This window comes from Hakea prostrata, chromosome 7 (assembly GCF_041222555.1).
Source record: "Hakea prostrata isolate BN-2017 chromosome 7, UWA_Hpros_2, whole genome shotgun sequence".
NCBI lineage: Eukaryota > Viridiplantae > Streptophyta > Magnoliopsida > Proteales > Proteaceae > Hakea > Hakea prostrata.
Window position 1 is genome coordinate 69,746,016 of NC_142606.1, and position 20,125 is coordinate 69,766,140.

Genomic DNA, 20,125 nt, shown 5'->3' on the forward strand with positions numbered 1-20,125 from the left:
TTACATTATATATATATATATATATATATATATATATATATATATATATATATATATATATATATATATATATATATATATACTTCTTTACTTATATTTCTCGTTGAACACGCAAAGTCAGTTAGGCATACATTAATGCTACTTGATCAAAAGAATCGTTTGTATTTTTATTGAATTTTAATTAATCATTTTCTTATCAGTTTCTTATAATTATATCTTAAACATTTAAAAAAAATCTAATCCACTTGCAAAAAAACCTAAAACCCCGATGGGGCGCGGCCAACCACAAAACAAAAAACCCCCGGGCGGGGGGGGGGGAAAGGAGGACACAAAAACAAAACAACACCAAAAAAAATTTGATGATCTCCTCTCCTTTTTTTTCTTTTGTCAATGATATGAAATAAAAAAGATAAAAAAAAAAAAAAAAAACAAATACAACCACATCTTCTTTTTTTTAAAAAAAAAAAAATAAATATTTAAAAAAAAAAATACTAAAATTCCCTTTTTTTTTGGTGAAATATAAATTTATTCAGAAGAACTCATGGAATCATGATTACAAAGATCACTCAACCACGGACTGGACTCAGGCAAAATTGTCATACTCCCATGCGACAATGCCTTCCGGGCTAGGGTATCGGCTACTGAGTTAGCCTCCCTAGGAATAAAACGAAAAGTACATTCCTCAAACCTATTTGACAAAAACTCTATATCATCTAAAATGGGTTGAAGAGGAACTGGGCCCATGAAAGACCCATACTGAAGAAGACCCATAAGAGCAAGGCAGTCAGACTCCAAAGCTACCTTAGTGAAACCCAAGTTTACCGCTCAGTCATACCTCTTCGGAGAGCCAACGCCTCACCTTCAAAGCTGCTACCAAAAGTTGCGGCTTCAACAATGGCAAAAAGGGGTTCACCTGATTGATCCCTACACACTACTCCCAAACCTCCAATTGAAAGTCCTTTTTTCCATGAGGCATCACAATTGATTTTAAGCCATTCAATAGCTGGGGGTCTCCATCGCATTGGTTGTTGGTGACGTTGAGAAGGAGTAGAAGATCGAGGATGTAAGTTGGCTTTCTTATACTCCTCCGCCTTTACAGCTGCGGACTCCACTACTTGCATTGGCGAAATGTTAGACCCATCGAAAATGAATTCATTTCTTGCAGTCCATAAGGCCCATGCCAGGCACGCTGAGAAGCGTTTCAGATCCTCCTCAATTTCCTTCCCCAATATGCTCCAATGACCCCATGATTGAATCCAATTTTGCAAGTTGAAACCTTCAAGTTGAGGAATTCTATAGGACAGCATGCTGCCATACCAAGCCGCTTTAGCATATGGACATCTAAGTAATATGTGTTCTGGTGTTTCCTTCTCTTCATTACATCTTGGACAGCTTATCTCATAAGTCAGATTTCGAGTAGCTAGACCGTCTCCAGATGCTATTCCTCCTCCCACCGCCCTCCATAAGAACGATTTAACCTTTGGCATCACATTAAGGTTCCAAACAGTCTTCCACACTTGTGTAGATGTAGACTCCCACCTACTGTTTGATGATGAAGAAGCCTGGGAATTTTCTTTTAGTTCTTTCTCATGTTTCAACATTAGATATGTGGATTTGACAGAGTATACCCCATTCCTTGCTGCTCCCCAAAGTAAACGATCACCCCTGCTATGAGTAGGTAAATGTATATTGAGAATCGCTGTTGCATCCCCCTTCGAGAACAATTGTTGAATCAGCTCCTTTTCCACCGCCCCCAATATTGGATCTATGAGATGCTCAACGTTGAAAATAGCGGGGTTATCATCAACAACCAAATGAACCATTCCAGTTTCCACTCCTGGCACCCACCTCTCTGTAGCTATGTTGATTTTCTCCCCATTTCCCACTTTCCAGATTAAGCCCTTTTTAACCACTTGTAAACCTTCCCAAATACTTCTCCATCCCCAAGATGGGGAGGAGCCCAGCCTTGCATTCAAAGCATCTGTATGAGGATGGTAAATCGCCTTCATCAGCTTAGCCCACTCACAATCTGGGTTAGTATACAATCTCCAAGCTGCCTTAGACAATAAAGCCAAATTCTGTAGTTCAGGTTCTCTGAGCCCTACACCTCCTTCAGCTTTACTATAGGTAAGCTTATTCCAAGAATACCAATGTATAGAATGTGATTCAGCAGATCCACCCCAGAAAAAATTGGCAAGCTGTTTCCTCATCTTGTTGTTTATGGATTTAGGTAACTTGAAATGCATAGCACTATAATTAGCCACCGGTTGAGCAGCAGATTTGATCAAGATTTCCCTCCCAGCATGTGTTAAATAATTCTGTGCCCAACCGCTGAGTTTGGATGCTTGCCTCTCTACGAGCACCTGGAAGAGTTGAGCTTTGTTGATGCCTAACTCTGATGGCAGCCCCAAGTACTTAGACGGTCCTTCCCCATATTTGATACCTAAAATCCTGCCAAACCATCTTTTAATCTTCCCTGGAGTATTTTTGCTGAAAGTTAAACAAGATTTCTGCTTGTTTATTTGCTGCCCGGATGCATAACAAAACCTCTTCAGAATCTCTTTCAAATTGAAGACCTGTTGCAGCCCAACTTCTGAAAAAAGAATACTGTCATCGGCAAAAAGAAGATGTGAAATGTTTATAGTACGGTTTCGAATTTTCAGACCTTTAATGTGCTGAAAATCCTCCTCTCGCCGAATGAGATAACTCATAGCTTGTGCACAAATAATGAATAAAGCTGGTGACAACGGATCCCCCTGTCTTATGCCTCTTGTAGGAACCACCGAACACCTTTCTCCTCCATTAACCAAAATATTATATGTGACAGTAGTAATCAGCTCCATAATCAACCCAATTACCTTACTACAACATCCCATTTTGCCCAACAAACTCCGTAAGAAAGACCATTCAATCCTGTCATATGCACGCTTTAAATCAAGCTTAACAGCAACATAAGCCTTCTTACCTTTTTTCTTTTGCTTTAGATAATGATACGCCTCATGAGCTGTAAACACATTGTCGAGATTGATCCGCCAGAACAAAAGTCGATCGCAGCAGGTCAATAAAATTTGGGAGTAATAGCTTCAATCTGGATGCCAGGATCTTAGATATAACCTTCACAGAAACATTGATGAGGCTGATTGGGCGAAAATGCTCAATGGACTCGTCGTCGTTGTCTTAGGAATGAGACAGATTTGAGTGATGTTACAACCTCCTTCTAATTTACCTGTAGAAAAAAACGTTAGTATAAAAGTATAGAGGTCATCCCCAATTAATTCCCAAAATTTTTGAAAGAAAATTGGGGGATAACCATCAGTTCCTGGGCTCTTGAGGGGACTCATTTCAAACAGGGCTGTTTTAACCTCCTCCTTTGTAGGTGTATGACCCAGAAATTGATTATCTTCCGCATAAATCACCTCCGGGACAGCCTCTAGCACATACTCCATGTCTGTTATATTCACTCCTTCAGCCTTGAAAATAGCAGAATAATATTGAAAAACTTCCTCATATACATCATATTCTGATTGAGTCCAATTCCCATTCTCCATCTTCAATTTTGAAATTCTGTTGTGCTGTCTTCTGAGCATAGTGCTTGCATGAAAATACTTAGTATTTTGATCTCCTCCTTTTAGCCAATCACATCTTGATTTTTGCCTCCATAACTCTTCTTCATAGTATAAATACTGTTCAATTAACATCCTCAGGTCAGCCTCACGCCCCTGGTCCATGTCAATTCCATTCTTAGCTTGAAGAGCAGCCAATTCTTTTTGAAATGTCAATAGTTTCTCCTCAACAAGACCAAATACTTCCTTGTTCCAATGTTGTAAATCTTCAGCACATCCAACCAGTTTCATAGATAAAAGTGATTGAGTTTGTTGCAACCTCGGCTTCGACCATGACTCCACAACACATCTTTGACAATCTTCATGTTGTAGCCACATTGAATGGAATTTAAAAGAGCGCACACCTTTACTGTATTTTTTATCTGTATTGAGGATTAGGAAAGCATGATCTGAAGAAACAGAAGGAATCACCTTGACTTCTGCCTGTGGGAACTCGATACGCCACTGAATATTTGAAAAAGCCCGATCGAGTTTCTCCCTAATTCGGTTGTCTCCTTGTCGCTTGTTACTCCAGGTAAACTTGGGCCCTTTAGCATCCAATTCAATTAGGCCACATCTATCGATCATGTTTCGAAAATCCGCTGCATTTCCAGGATTAATACTATTTCCTCCTTCCTTTTCAGCCCATTTGAGAACAGAGTTAAAATCGCCCCAACACAACCATCCAGCCTGTCTGTTTGTTGCAAGTTGAATTACCTCCTCCCAGATAGCTTTTCTCCTGTGTCTATTAGGATCACCATACACTCCAGTGAGATAATAGGTTCTGCCATCAGATAAAGCAACTCGACAATCGATCAAATTAAAGGAATTATGAAGGATGTTAAGGGTGACAGTATTTCTCCACATAATAACTAAACCACCTGCCAAGCCAATTGGATTAACAATAAAAGAATTCTGGAATTTTAAACTCCTTGCAAAATGGCACACTTTTGCTGCTCTATTTTTAGTTTCCATGATGAAAATCACTTCAATGGACTCTTGTTTGGAGATGTTTTTAAGCTCTCGGAACAACAGAGGTCTCCCTAACCCCCTGCAGTTCCAGCATAACATTCTCATTGCTTCCCGTAATGGAGCGCTGCGGCTTCCATTACGGGGTTGTCTTCTAAAAAATGCTCAACCAAATCTTTGCTCTCCTCCTGTGACAAGCTATTCCCCATGACTCTGGTACTTCTCCTTTGTCTCTTCGGCTTGCTCTTGAGATGTAGAGATTCAGTTATTGATTTCTTCTTCCGTCCAGCTTTTCCTGCGGTTTGAATTTTGAAACTCTCTTCTGACGGAGGCTGCAAAGGTAATATGGGTTGATGGGTTGGTGAAGGTTGGAAAATATTAATTGAAGAAACAGGCGGATCAATCTGGAGTGGGGGGTAAGTATTCGGGTCAAAAAGTGGTTCCGGGTTCTCTATTTGATTAGAAAATATTTTCAGGGTTTGGGAAGTTGTCGGGTTTGGGTTATGGGTGCTTGAAGGAGGTATTCCCACATTACAGGCCGACAACAATTGATTTTGAAAAGCAATGGTCCCAGCTGTATTAGCTGCCAAAAAAGATGTCGAGCTGGAGGGTAGATTAGGGATTTCTTGTACAGGAAAAGGCATGGCTAGGGAAATGTTAGGTTGCAATTTACCTGTTAGACCAAGTGGGGATTCTGAGGGTAACAACATACCTGATTGGGACATCATCTTTGACAGCAAGGATGCAATATGCATAGTCTGCATAGAAAAATTTACAGCAGGCTCATCCTCATCCTGAGCTTGAGTACGATGCCCTATCATTGGTACCTGATTCTCTCCATCTCCAATTTGATATTGGTAATTGCCTTGAGGATGTTGTTCTGTAGTGCTAGGCACGCGGGGTTGTATTGCTTGTTGCAGAGTACTCAGAATACGTGGTAAACTGACAACTGTCCCAACCGCCTCCTGATTCTGCCCCCCTCTGCTTTCTTCTCCGATCACTACATTAGTGCTTCGCAGCGGTGCCGGCGCTGCCACATACTTTTTCTGATAATATTCTGAGTCAAGAAAGTTCAGTTTGGCCGCCTGAGCAATGAGACGTTGGTCCGGACTAGGAGCACGCAGTTCAGCCATATTCTTACCAGTCATCACCTCCATTAAACTACCACTTCCAGTTCGCCGAGGTTCTTGAAAAAGCATAGAACATCGCCCTTCTTCATGACCCAATAAGCCACAAATTGTACAGTATAATGGAAGTCTTTCATAACGAATCATTACCTTTAACACAACACCTGATCTTCTCTTGAGCGGCAAACAAGCTTTCAATGGTTTATTGATATTTACCTTGACTCTAACACGCAAATACTCCACCCTACTTCCAAACTGATTTCCTTGAATCAGCATCACCTTCAGAGGTACCCCAAGGCTTTCCCCTAGTTGACAGGCAAGTTCTAAAGACAACAGATCAAAAGGGATATCATGAAGTTGAAGCCAAAACTCAACCGAATCAAATTTCCAATGAGCATCCTTTTGCCATGGTTCCAAAACAATGAGATTACCCCCCACAGACCATGGACCTTCCTCCATAACGTTCTGCATATCCCTCTCATGATGGAACTTGAATAGAAATTGATGCTCCTGTAAATCCGTCACCGCCACTGGCATACAGGTATTCCAGACCTTCGGTAACGCTTCCGTGGCTGCCTGCTTCCGATATTGCTTCCCGGGTAAAACTTTACCAACCAGAGTATTAGCCCGCAAAACCGTCGCTCGATCTTCGATGGATTCATCCACAGATATGGGTTCGGAATCGAACTCCTCCTCTGTAGTGTGATCTGCTCTAGGCTCCATTACTTAGAGCCAACACACAAACGAGTAGAACTCGCCCAAAAGTAGAAAATCAAGGAAATAGAAAGGGAAAGTGGAAGAGGAAAAGTTAGGGAAATAAAACGATGGACAGGGGTAGCGGAAAGGGAGAAAGTGATTGGAAATCTGGATTAGAAGGGGAGAAGTTCAGTTACAGATTTGAGGGTGAATGAGATAAGATGAAGAGGGCGAAGAAGGTTGAAGAAAATAAACACTCCGAAGAGGAAAAAACTAAACACTCCGAAGGAGGAATCTCTAGGAAGCTTACACATAAGGGAATCAAAGAGTATGACCCAAGATAAAAAATGGGGTGGGGGTGGGGAATGTTGATACACAAACCAACCTTGGGATACTGCTGCAGACTTGGCAAGCTTGTCCGCCACAAAGTGAGCCTCTCTAGGAATATGCGAGAACGTGTATTCGGTGAAAGATGCAGCTAACGTGAGGATGTCATTGATCAAGTGGATGGTTTTCCAGTTGTAGCGGGACATTGGATTGAGGATGGAGAATACTAGTGCTTGGTTATCACTTTCCACACAGACATGAAATAGATTAAAATCAAGTGCAATAGAAAGGCCTTTTCAAATGGCAAGTGCTTCTGAAATAAGAGAGTCTTGACATCCCATCCCTTGTTCGAAAGCAAAGACCATTTGATGGTTATGAACACGTGCCACTCCGCCAATCCCATATCTATGTGAATCAGAAAGAGGAGCCATCCACATTGAGTTTGATCTGCCCTGGCATTGGGGGTTCCCACTTTATAAGCTTTGATGATTCTTGAACTGGTGTTGGGGTGAAAGGAGGGGAGAATTCAATGATAGCTTGTTGTAGTCGTTGTACGGCATCCTGTATCTTCGGTTCTTGAGTTGAGTGGGTTATACGGTTATAGTAGCCCCAACGAATCGAGAATGCTATGAGGGTGTGTATGGCTTGTTGATTGTATGTGGATGATGAGGTAGACTGAGAGAAAAGTTCTTGCAATTGTGAACTAAAAGATTGGGATGGATCCCCCTGAATAAGGTGCAAGGTTTGCCATAATTGAAGGGTAAAGGGACAAGAGGTAAAGAGGTGTTGTACAGAAGCACTAGGATGACCACAAGTGATGCACTGGGGGGGGGGTACATTGTACCCTCATGCCAGCAATAGATCTTCTGTAGGTAATTTGCCTTGGATAGCCTTCCATAAGGAAAAAAAGAATCTGAGGTGGAAGAGGGATATGCCACAGTTGTAGCCAATTGAAGGTGGGAGTTGGGGTAGGGATGTTCAGGGAAGTTGATGCTAGATGGTAAGCCGAACTCATAGTGAACATACCTGTTGAATGGAGCTTCCAAATGAGACAATCTGCAGTTGGATGAAGTGGAAGGAGAATACCAAGGATCTTTGTTGCCACCTCAGGAGGCCACCAAGCGAACACTTTTTCCCGATTCCAAGATGCGGTATCTGAATAATGAATTCAGACACTTTAATGGAAGAGTGAGCTGCTGGAAAGCATCCAATGTCTTGGGGGAGATTAGGAATCCATTTGAGGTTCCAAAGGCTTACTTGAAGACCATCCTCAATTTGAAGAAATAGTCCTTGATGTAATAGATCCCTTGCTTTAATCAGCGACTTCCAGCCCCATGAGGCTGTTGGGGGTGCCAAAGCTTCTAAAAAGGTACAATTCTTGAAATACTTGTGTCTTATCAATAGTCCCCATAGGGAGTTTATGGGGTTGAGAAGTTCCCATGCCTTCTGAGCTCGAAGAGCGAGGTTAAAATCAACAGTTTTGGTTTCTTCATTTGTGTCGTATTGATATCCATTATGGTCATTGGTGATATTGGTTTTTTTTTTTTTTTGGATGGAAAAAGGCAACCTCCTTGAGTCCTTGAGTTAACCCTAATATTGATGTAATTTTAAGACTGGTCTCAATGACGCTATATAGAGGGGTTTTCAAGACTAAGGTGCTTACCTCTGCATGCACTTATAGTTTCCTTTATTTCCACTCACGTACAAGCGCTCAAGGTATGGTTCTGTACTCAGCTTCTTGCCCTTCTTCTTCCTCCAAACCTACTCCATCTGATTGGCTAGTTGCAGAGTTTGTGATGCGGATCAATTACACTTCTGGATCCGACTGAGCCTCATCTTGTATCTGGGACAATGAGCCCTGCAATAAAGGTTAGATACGGGCAGGCTTGTATGCCGGGTAGCCGCCTCTGATGGCAAAGTCAGATGACGAATAGAGTGAGGTCTCGTGCAAAAGCTACACAAGATTAAACTCAGAGTGTATTGGATGCTTACTGGAGGGGTATGTCTATGCTTTTATATTGTAAATGTTACCTTTTATGTATTTGGTAAGTTTGCCCGACAAGGGCTGTTGTTTCTCCTAGGATCATGCTTCCTTGTCGTTGGTCCCATTCAATCAGCTGCTGAGTTGACCTTCTATATCAAGGATGATTGCTACATATGTGGCGTATGTTACGCTTTTGGTCATGGATGATCGGCATCTGTCCCGATTAACTAGCATGTGGAGCCCCATCCAGGTCAGACCTGGTCGGGTAGGAATCTTCTGTATCTGTTTGCAAAGCTTGATTTCCCAGTTCGTCCTCCTACTAAGATTTCCCTATCCGTTGGAAAGTGAGTTGATATTCAGCAAAAGATACAGTTTACTCTTATAGGCTGGGTTATTGATGGTATTATGATCACTTCCTATGATTTATCAAATTTCATTAACCGAGCCATGAAAGAGGAGAAGTTTGAAGTGGAGAGCTATCACCTAGTTGAAGGCGCGCATGACCACTTTTCTATCACCTACAAATCTGAGAAATCCATGCACCTTATCCTTTTTACTCAACCCTGGAATTTTAAAGGGCATCTGGTTGTTTTTCAACAGTGGGACTCTATGAAGCCAGTGGCTTCGATTCCTTTCCACTATGCTATATTGTGGGTTCACATCTTAAAATTACACTGGCAATATTATGATTGTCACATCCACCCAGCCGGTACCCTACTTGGCATACCCGAGTGTGTGATCCACAGCCCCGAAGATCAAGTACGAGGTAATCAACCTCCCATATAGACAATAACATAATCATGAACAATAATAATCAATGTGCAAAAGATAAACAAAAGATCCAAATAAGGAAAGAATAAATCATATATCATCAGAGTATGAAAGACAATCAGAAATGTCTAAATCAATAAGTAAAGTGAGGCGGAATCCCACTCTACAACCAGCGGAAAAGTAGTTCGTAAATCAAAAGAAAGATTACAACTGTATCTAAAATAGGAAAGAAAACTGAAGCAAACTAAACTAAAGTCTATTCTACTTTATAGAGAACGTCTTCATAAACATAGACTTCATCAATGACGCTTAGACGTTCCCATTCCACATCAGGGCTAATCCTGGTAACAAGCAAAACCACTTGAGGAATCCTCAATGTAATCTTCATGGTTGCCAGCACCTTGCGTGTAGTACGCCTCTTCAGTTTGCCCTTCCTCGAATTGACTTTCATAGTCATCAATACCTGTAGAGTAGTCGACAAAATATTGTACAAAAGGAATGAGTTTCAAAGAAACTCAGTAAGGCAGTTAATCCATAACAACATAAATGGCAGGATTTCAAAGCAATGTAAAATGCTATATGATATGAAACACATGATGTAATATGATTCTAACTCTATGTATGCTGGTCTCTATTGGCAGACATGCTTTAAGTCATAGCACCGTACTTCTTTAGGAAGGTCTCAACACACAACGCCTTTTGGTAGTGGGTCCGGCATCCCTTGTGACAATCCATGGTTGGGGGTTAGGTCACCACTCTCTCACATCACCATTGGTCTAAGTACCGGCGCATTTAGGGTCAAAGCCTAGCCAAATGCAAGTCTCCTACTCAGTTACATCAAGTCAGATCCAGATACGTCCATTCCTCGCCCTTGGCGATCTTTTTCGGTATCCTTCACACTAGAGTCCTCATAGTCCCTGACTACGGACTCATCAACCCTATAGGTCATCCACATATGGTAAACGGGAAGCTCTCACGTCCTCTCACAGGTTGGTTACCGGTCTTGAGCGCCTGTGAGCCCAAGTCTAACCATATGCAACCCTACCGATAAATGGTCCCTACAATGTGATTCCTGTCCTCTCACGGATTGGTTACCGGTCTTGAGCGCCCATGAATCCCCATTGCTACCACGGGTCATTCGGTCTCAATACCCCTCCGATTAGGGTCTGACATAACGGGACATCCTAGCCAAACACTACTAGACAGTCCTAAATATGTCATCCAACAGTTTAGGAAGGTGTCAAAGGGCATCTCTGGAAACATCCCATAATATTCCCGTAGTAGTCTAAGGACAGAAGTGTCAAAAGGACACCTCTCCTTTCCAAACCACACTTAAGCATACACAAGCATCAATCCATAACATCACATAGATGGCAACTTCATATATGGAAAGAAATCAATAATAATATATAACTTGCATATATAACTTGCATATATTTGGTAAGTAAATCATACATGAATCAATTTAATATAAACAAGTAATGCTACTGAAATCAAGATAGTACAACAGTAGTATAACATTGTAAGAATCTAATTAAGGAAATAAACTAACAAGATTCAAATATAGAAACTAAGATATGCAATCTATGTAGTTAAGGAAATAACCATCCTTACCTTATATAACTCGCAAAGGAATCTTAGGGAATCAAGTAAGACCTTGACTAAACTTGGGAAGAAAGTCCTAAACAAGCGTATACAACATATTAGGAAAGATACCTAGAAAGAAAGATATCAAAACATCCAAAACAGACCAAATATGAGGTTACTGTACTCATTGGTCGATTGACTTGGTCTACTGCCTCAGTCGACCAATGAGTCGACCAACAGAGATAAAGGCCTACAAAAATCAGAATTTTGAGAATATAGAACCGAATTTGGAGGTTCAAAAGGCTACTAAACAAGGGGTAAACTACAATGGCAGCATACTAGTATATAGAGGACTTCAAAACACTAATCGAATCAAGTCTTCAAGTTACAAATTAGGAAACAAAAAGTTACCATAATTAGATCAATCATGGTTCTTGAAGAATTCATAGTAAAGATCATGGACAAGAACAATAAGATGATGAATAACTGATTGTAACAAAGGAATCATGAATAACAATCATAGATCTTCAAGAAAATTAGATCTAAGGCTGAAGAACAATAATCCAAATAAGGAAAGTGAATGAATACAAGTTTTCCTTCAAAAGCGAGTGATGATCTTGATGAAGATCATCCACCAAGCTTTAGATCCTTAGGAAAAGAGAAGGAATGAGTATAATGATGGTTGCAACAGAGATACAACATTACTACTACTGTCCTCAATCAGAAAAGGAAAGAAAAGTAACCAAGAATAAAAGATGAAACACAGAAGAGGATGATCACATACCTTTTTGTGTAGAAGCATGAGTTTTGACGAAGATCCGTCAAGATAATCACCAAGGATGCAAGGGAGATGACTTGCAGAGGGCTCTGGTACGTTCCAAAGAGTTTGGAGGCAGAAAATACAAAGTAGACTCGAGATTGGACTTAAATAGAGTAAGCAAAGACCTAATTAGCAAAACTGAACCCATTGGTCAATTGGATTGGTCGACTGGTCTAGTCGACCAATGAGTCGACCAATCAGGACAGCAAGTCCAAAACAGGGAAATGAAGGCTCAGATCAAATCCAAACATAAAGGGGTTTCGCGCACACACCAAGTGACTTACATAGTAGGTAAAAATGCCTTCGAACCAATACAGAGAGCACTCCAAGTCCATCAACTAATTCAATCTTCTTCAGGATGCTGTTTTCATAAATGGAACACTGACATCAACACTCATGGATTCTAATCCAGCCGCCAAGTCTTCTACTGAAATGGCCCAAAGCTGACTTCTTGCTTTACTTCGGGTTGTCGGACCTACAAACAACAGGGTTTCCGGGTCAAGGTTAGGGCTAGGTTTCACAATGATCATGAGCTCCTGCATCTTATCTTTAGCCAGGTGGGGTATGTTCTTGAACTTGAAATTCCAAAGGGTGACAGACTCCCTCCGTATGCTCCCGCTGCTAGACTGGTGATTCCACTTAATCAAGATTTTGTACCATCTATTATTTTTCAAATATCTGAAGATGAAGCTATGGCCATCAGTTTTGCTTACAAGCTCAAACCATCTCTCATTTGCTCCTACTGTATTCGGTTGGGACACTCAAGAAAATCATGCAGGTATCAATATATAGCTACCAGTTAAGCGTCTCTTTCTTCTAAGCCTTTGGGGCTACCTTACTGTATCCCTCCAGTGGCCTTTCCTGCTAAGTGAAAGGACTTTGTGAAACATATTAAAGAAGCTTATGCCTTGCTAATATCTGGAGTGGATCGTGTGGACCCTTCAATTGTCAGTGACCCTCTGGCCGAAGGATCACGGGAAGCTTTAAAAAGGAGTTTCGTAAAAATTGCCATGCTTTTTCAAACGAAGTTTCCTAATATCTTGGAGTGGGCCCCTAGGAACTCGCATGATCATCTTACTAACACTGGTGAAATTAATCAAGGTACTCAACCGGAAGCTGAGGTGCATTTTAGTAGTCATCATCTCAACCCTCCTTTTACCCTTTTGGAGCACAATCCTTCTGGATCGCCTAAACCTTCCTTAAACATGGTGACTAACACCCCCACACGTGCTCCACCTTCTTCTCCAATAGAAGGCACCTCGATGTCACACCCGGTTTCTTCAGAGGACCTGCACGCTCTTCTGATGGCTCATTATCCTTCTTCTAGTTCTTCCATGGAACTAGATTCCGGTAAGAAATCTGATCAGCCAGCTATTTTGCCTTGCAAGAGAAAGCTTGAAGTGCAGATTCATCCAATGTCCGTTTCGCTGAATTCTCAAGACGTGGATAGAAAAAAGCTAGACTAGATGTGGCGACTTTATCTCTCCATTGTACTGAGGCTCCGATGGCTAGCCTTGAAGAGCCATCTGATGGAAAATGAATGGACTGATGTTGAACTATAGGGGATTGGGCCGGTTTCCTATACAGAAGGAAATTCATGTCTTAGTTCAAAAATATAGGCCCTCTTTTGTGTCTCTTTCTGAAGTTAAGTCCGGGTTAGTTGATCTTAGTGTGTTTTGTAATTAGTTGGGTTTTTCTAAGAGTGTATCAGTGCCTCCTGAAGGCACTGCTGGTGGTCTTGTTTGCTGTTGGAGTGATAATATTGTAGTGGATGTGATTTGGTTTTCGTCCTGATGTGTTCATTTGTTGGTGGGTGAGCCTAACCAACTGTCTTATCTCACTTGCGTGTATCTTAGCTCTCAACAACATATTCGGCAATATCAGTGGCGCACCCTCATCAATATGGCATCTTTACATAGATAAACCATGGGCTATTGGTGGTGATTAGAATGCTTACCTGGATCGAAATGATCGGCAAGGGGGACGACGCCTTTCTTCTAGTGAATTGTTTCATTTTCAGTCTTTTATTAATGAGGTGGGCTTGATTCAAATCCCTCATTCAGAAATCAAATTTATTTGGTCTAACAAGCAAAAAGATTCTCATCGTATAGAAGGCTGTCTGGATCGCGTTTTGTGCAATATGGAGGGGCAATCTCAGTATCTAGAAGCTCATATTGAGCATATATCCGTTGCTTACTCTGATCATAATGCTTTATTTATCAACTTGAAGCCTAAGGCGTCCTTTCTTCACAGGCCTTTTCGATTTGAAGCTTTTTGGATCCATGAAGACTCGTATGTGGATATTTTTCACCATTCATGGAGCTTACCAGTATCAGGGTCCTCTTCATATATTCTCACAAGAAAACTTGCAAGGCTTGCATCGGCTTTAAAGGTATGGAACAAAACAACTGTCAGACATCTTGAGTCCAGGGAGGAAGATTCCAGAAATGCTATTTTAGTCCATGAATCCATAGCCATTGATGCTAGAGATACCAGCTGGTATGTGGAGGAAAAGTGGAGGGTCGCTATTCTTAAATTTAATCTCCAGAGGCTCTCTGAGAAATGGCGCCAAAAGTCTCGTTTGAACTGGTTACAATTTGGAGACCGCAATACTCGCTTCTTTCATTAGAGCACTATGGTACGCCATGCCAGGAATAAAATTCGACATCTCTCTCATTAGGGCCTACATTTGGTAGAGCATGTTGACATTGCAGTTGCTTTTGAAGATCACTTTAAACACTTATACTCCTCGGCCTCATTGACAAATAATGTTTCTTATTTTGACCCAATTGCTAATAGGGTTTCAGTAGAGGATCAACATTGGTTGATTAGGCCTTTCTCTAGTGAGGAAATCAAAGCAGACGTGTTTGAGATGAATGGCCTTAAATCTCCAGGTCCGGATGGCTATCTTGGAATTTTCTATCAGAATGCATGGGAGTCAGTTAAATCTGATATTGAGGGAATGCTAGCTCAATTTTATCTTACATGTACCTTTAACTTGTCTCACAATGCCACCTTCATTACTCTTATTCCCAAGTCTTCAAACCCGCAAGGAGTGGGTGATTATTGCCCAATCAGCTTATGCAATTCAAGTTATAAAATCATATCCAAGTTATTGTTAAACCGCTTGAAGCCTACTTGAAGCCTATCATTCCCAAGCAGGTCTCTTTTCAACAGCATGGTTTGTCAAAGGGCGACATATTCAAGACAATATTTTAATCGCCCATGAGCTTCTCACAAAAATTCAGTGACAAAAAAAAAGGAAAACAGGTCTTATGGCTGTCAAGTTGGATATGAGTAAAGCCTATGATAGGATGGAGTGGGGTTTTCTTTCTCAAGCTCTGATATCGTATGATTTCCCTCCCAAATGGATCGATTGGATCCTGTTCTGTGTTAAAACAGTCAAATATTCTTTATTGGTGAATGGATCCATATCTAGTATTATCTCTCCAACTCGATTACTTCAGCAAGGAGATCCACTATCTCCATATTTGTTTATATTATGTGCGGAACTTCTATCTTCACATATGGAAATAGTGGTATCACGAAAGAAATTACATGGTATATCTATTGCTCAAGGGGGTGAGCGTGTCTCTCATCTTGCCTTTGCCGATGATCTTATCCTTTTTGGCCATGCCTCAAAATCTGAAGGTCGAACTTTTGGCCAAATAATATAGCAGTACTGTGCACATTCTGGGCAAGAACTTAACGTTCACAAAACAAGGGCCCATTACAGGTGAAAGTACCCTGCAAGAATGAAGAGGATACTCTCCTCTCATTTTAACATCACTCCTACTTCTGAGTTGGACATCTATCTGGGAATACCTCTTTTCTCTGGGAAGTTAAAGAAAAAACATTGTGATACGCTGATAGCAAGGGTGTCCCAACGGCTCCAAGGATGGAAGTCAAAACTACTTTCTTCTCCTAGTAAGGCAATTCTCATCCAGTCAACTCTTGCAGCTTTACCTGCACATTTTATGTCCTGTTTCAAACTGCCAACTTCCATTGTGATGGATATTGAAAAATCTATGCGTAATTTCTATTGGTCAAATGGAGACAAACAACATATTCACACTGTGAATTGGAGAACGATTTGTGCTCCAAAATCTGAAGGTGGAATCAATATTCACAACCTTCAAGCTTTCAACCTAGCGCTTCTATCTCGGAAGGCATGGGGACTTTTTCATCAACCTAGTTCCCTTTGGGGGCGGCTTATGATACACAAATACTGCAGACAACGTCCATTTCTTGAAGTTAATCCTCACCCAACTGATTCTTGGGGATGGAAGTCCATTCTTATGGGTAGATAGCTACTTAAAAAGGGCTTATTTTATCAAGTAGGGAATGGTAATCTTATCAATCCTTGGACTTCAAAGTGGATTCCTGATGCTATGCAGGATGAGGGCTGCTTTCCTTATGCTTCATTGGGTCCTTCTACTATTGCTCAACTGATAGATCAGCGTACCCACACTTGGAATCAGGATATCCTTTGGACTTGGTGGCCTAGGCCCATCGTAGATAAAATTTTGACCATTCAGATTCCTCAGATGGATTTACTTGATTGCATCATATGGCAATGGACATCATCAGGACTATTCACAGTAAAATCGGCTTATCGGCTAGCTTGCACTCAATTGCATCCGCAAAGACTTCCATCTGAAAATTCTATACCATGGCTGAAACTTTGGAGACATCCACTACATCCTTGAGCCTCTCATATTATTTGGAAGTTATTGCATCAAAAGCTTCCAACGGCGGAATTACTTCGGATACGGGGTTGCGTTTGCTCTGAGGATTGTTTATTCTGTGGTGCTCATGAATCCAGTCCTGATCACATTTTCATTCATTGTCAATTCGCAAAACATGTCTGGGGTGAACTGCATCTTCATGATCTGCTCACTGCTAACACTGTCAGAGAAACAATTATTCAGCTCCTCAACACACCTCCGAGTAGGGATTCTGATGCAAACCTTCTACAGTCACTTCTTGCATTATGGCTTATATGGAAGGCTTATACAATGAATATTTTAGACAATTGCACCCCCCAACACTCTCAGCTTAGCTTCCTGGTCTGGAAGGGTTTGCAGATCTACAATACTAAGGCAGTACCCTTGAGGGACTCCAACTCACCGCAATCAAACATTAAATGGGTAAGACCTAATCCTAATACTATCAAAATCAACGTAGATGGATCCTTTTTTAAGGAAAGAAATCTTGCTAGTTTTGGTGGTATTGCTCGTGATTATCAGGGGAAAATGATCTTTAGCTTTGGCAGTGGTTCTGCAGCCCATGATGTTCTAATCCTGAAAGCATTAGCTATGCAAAAAGCTTTACAGTGGGCAAAAGACTTTAATTTGTCCTCAGTGGACATGGAAAATGATAACCAAGCACTCATTTCCGTCCTGCATAAAAATCTATCGGAGGTCCCTTGAAAGATATTTCCTATTATTTCTGATCTACGGCGGATGATGGATACTTTTGAACACATTTTCATCACTCATGTCCTTAGGGAAGCTAACTTAGTTGCTAATACTTTGGCCAAAGAAGGGGCAGTAACACAGGAATCGTTTTTACATGTACAGACTTCCCCTTCTTATATTAGCTGGTTAATGTTGTTTGATCTCTTTTCTTTAGGTCATAATCGTGGTTTTTCTTTTTAATAAAGTCTTTTGTTTGCACCAAAAAAAAAAAAAATTCGACCTTTTATCTACTAGGGGTGTAAATAAATAACCGAAATATGCTTTTGAATTCGCATTCATATTTGTTTAGAGGTATTCAAATTCATCTAATTACTAATAAGATGCGCATGTGGTATATCCCTTTTCGATTATTATCCGTTCGATAAAATTGTCTGTTTAAGTTACTCTTATGGATTTGTTTCATTATTTTTATAAAAACTATTTACTTGAGATATGTAAATACTTTTCTAGATTTTCTACTAAAATAAATACAAAGGAAAAACATCAGTGAAAAATTTGAGAAATCAAAGACTAACATGAGTAGAAAAAAAGAAAAAGCTTACTATTTTTTTTTTGTTGTGGTTGAAACAAGGGTGAGAATACAATATACTAAATATTAAATATAATATTACCAAAAAAAAATACTAAATATAAGAGAAAAACAAACCACAAACTATAAAATTTCCTTCCCGTCTCTTTTCTAGCACACAGGCCTGAAGAGAAAATGGAAGACCATCAACATCCAACCGTTGTGTGTGGTATAATCCACAGTTGTGTGGTTGGTCGGTTCACAACAAATAACCACTTGAAATTGATCACTTGGGGCTTTCTAGAAGGATTCAAATATGCTAGAGACTGTGGTATATTGGTAACCAGGATCTAAACCATGCTAGACAACATATTACAATACCTGCTGTCTCCTAAGTCACTTTGGCCAATGGAGGTAGCTGAGGAACTGTTATCTTTAGCCAAAGACACTACTGCAGTTAGGCTCTAACCATTCCAGAAGGAGGAACAAAGAATTGGTTTGTCACTCCAGCAAATCAAACAATGTACTCAAATCTCATGAATGGCTAGGAGGCAATGTACCCCGAAGATCTTTTTAATTATTTTATTTGCTTATATCAACAAAAAAGAAAGGAAAGAAAAAAAATTCAACTGGAGCTCTTGATTTACTGGTATCATCCCTGCTAGCAGATCAACACACCTCTTGATTTCCCTAACTTTGTGGACATATATCTGTCGGGTTATGAAGAACCCACCGAATAGAACAATCAGCAAATAAGAGAAAAGAAGAACACAATAATAACAACTAAGAGAAAAGAAAGACACAATAATATATGGGCAAGAGAGAAAACTCCACTATAAATAAAGAAATATCCAAGAGAGAAGATATTTGGGATGATTAAAGAAGAAGGAAGAGGCATTCTTTTATAGCCTCTTCCTCTCCACATATTCCCACATCAGTCGATGTGGGACTAATATTACAACAAATAAGGCACTACTCAGACTTCTCTCTTACCTTAAGGATGTCATCAACAAGCTCCAAAACATGCCAAGGACTGCCCCAAACCCCCCCAAAAATGGGCGGAAAAAAAAGAGGGCCGACCAAAACCCAAACTAAAAAACACCCAGGCCCCGCTTCCTCCAACAAAAAACAAAAAACATTTTATCTCAAAAAAAAAGAGGTTGCCACCCACTAAAACAAAACTAAAACCCAAAACCCCGCGGGGGGGGGGGGGGAGGTGGAGGTTAATATATAAAATAAGGAAGAGGGGGGGGGGGAGTAGATTTAGGATTGTGTTGGGGGTGAAAGATTTGAAGTTAAAATTTTTGTATGATTATTATTGTGTGGGTGATAAAATAAGGGGATGGAAGGGAGGGGAAAAAGAGGGGTGGGGAAGGGGGGGGGATTGGCCTAAAATGAAGGTGTTGTCATTGTTGGCAACTTAAGTGGGTTTTGATATGGTACAGCAACACACAAAAAGGTTCCGAGAAAGAACCAATTCAAATAAAGAAAACTCAAGAATCCCGTTTTTGAGGGTCTCTGTCCAGTTTTGATCAACCTCTTCATCGGATGGTCATCCAGTGTCCGATTGAGCCGATTTTTGGAGGAGAGCTTCAAGACTTCTTGATCTTCAAATCCAACGGTGGGATTGTTCATTGGAGATCTCTAAGTTAGTCTGATTGGTACGTCAAAACACTCCTTGTTTAAGTCAGATAGGATCTCTGAGTTTGATTCAAACTCTGAATCCAGTTTTGATCAATCTCTTCATCGGATGGTCATCTAGTGTCCGATTGAGCCGATTTTTGGAGGAGAGTTTCACGACTTCTTGATCTTCAAATCCAACGGTGGGATTGTTCATTGGAGATCTCGAAGTTAGTCCGATTTGTACGTTAAAACACTCCTTGTTTAAGTCAAATAGGAACTCTGAGTTCGATTCAAACTCTGAGTTAAATTAATCTATAAAAGGAGAGCAAACTCCAGCAGAAGATGTGGACGTTTTGAGGAGCTTGGGAATAGCGTGGAGGTCGAACCAGAAGACGTTGGTTGGCTATGGAGATCTGAAGCTTGGGAATAAGAAGTCTTTTGTTTTGTTGAACAAGAAAGAAAGTGAAAGAGAAGAAAAGAGAAGCAGCAGAAGAAAAGAAGGGAACATGGTTGTATGGCTTTTTTAAAGAGAGAAAACTGAAAAAGATTGAAAAGAGAAAAAAAAAAAAAAAAAAAAAGAGTTGGAGAAAAAGAGAAACAAGTATTGTTACCATGCATCTTACACAAGTTG

At 40.5% G+C, this 20,125-nt stretch overlaps 2 protein-coding genes across 2 annotated transcripts; one reads left to right on the forward strand and one right to left on the reverse strand.

Moving 5' to 3' along the window:
- Window positions 1-818: 818 nt before the first annotated feature.
- On the reverse strand, window positions 819-6,421 carry LOC149011889 (uncharacterized). Its single transcript, XM_089162785.1, has 3 exons — window positions 5,284-6,421; window positions 3,227-4,483; window positions 819-3,004 (listed from the first exon to the last, which is right to left on the reverse strand). The coding sequence occupies exons 1-3, from the start codon at window positions 6,419-6,421 to the stop codon at window positions 819-821; spliced, it is 4,581 nt and encodes a 1,526-aa protein (XP_089018911.1).
- Window positions 6,422-14,023: 7,602 nt separating this feature from the next.
- LOC149011890 (uncharacterized) lies at window positions 14,024-14,512 on the forward strand. Its single transcript, XM_089162786.1, has one exon. It carries the CDS (start codon window positions 14,024-14,026, stop codon window positions 14,510-14,512), a length of 489 nt encoding a protein of 162 aa, XP_089018912.1.
- The last annotated feature ends 5,613 nt before the right edge of the window (window positions 14,513-20,125 follow it).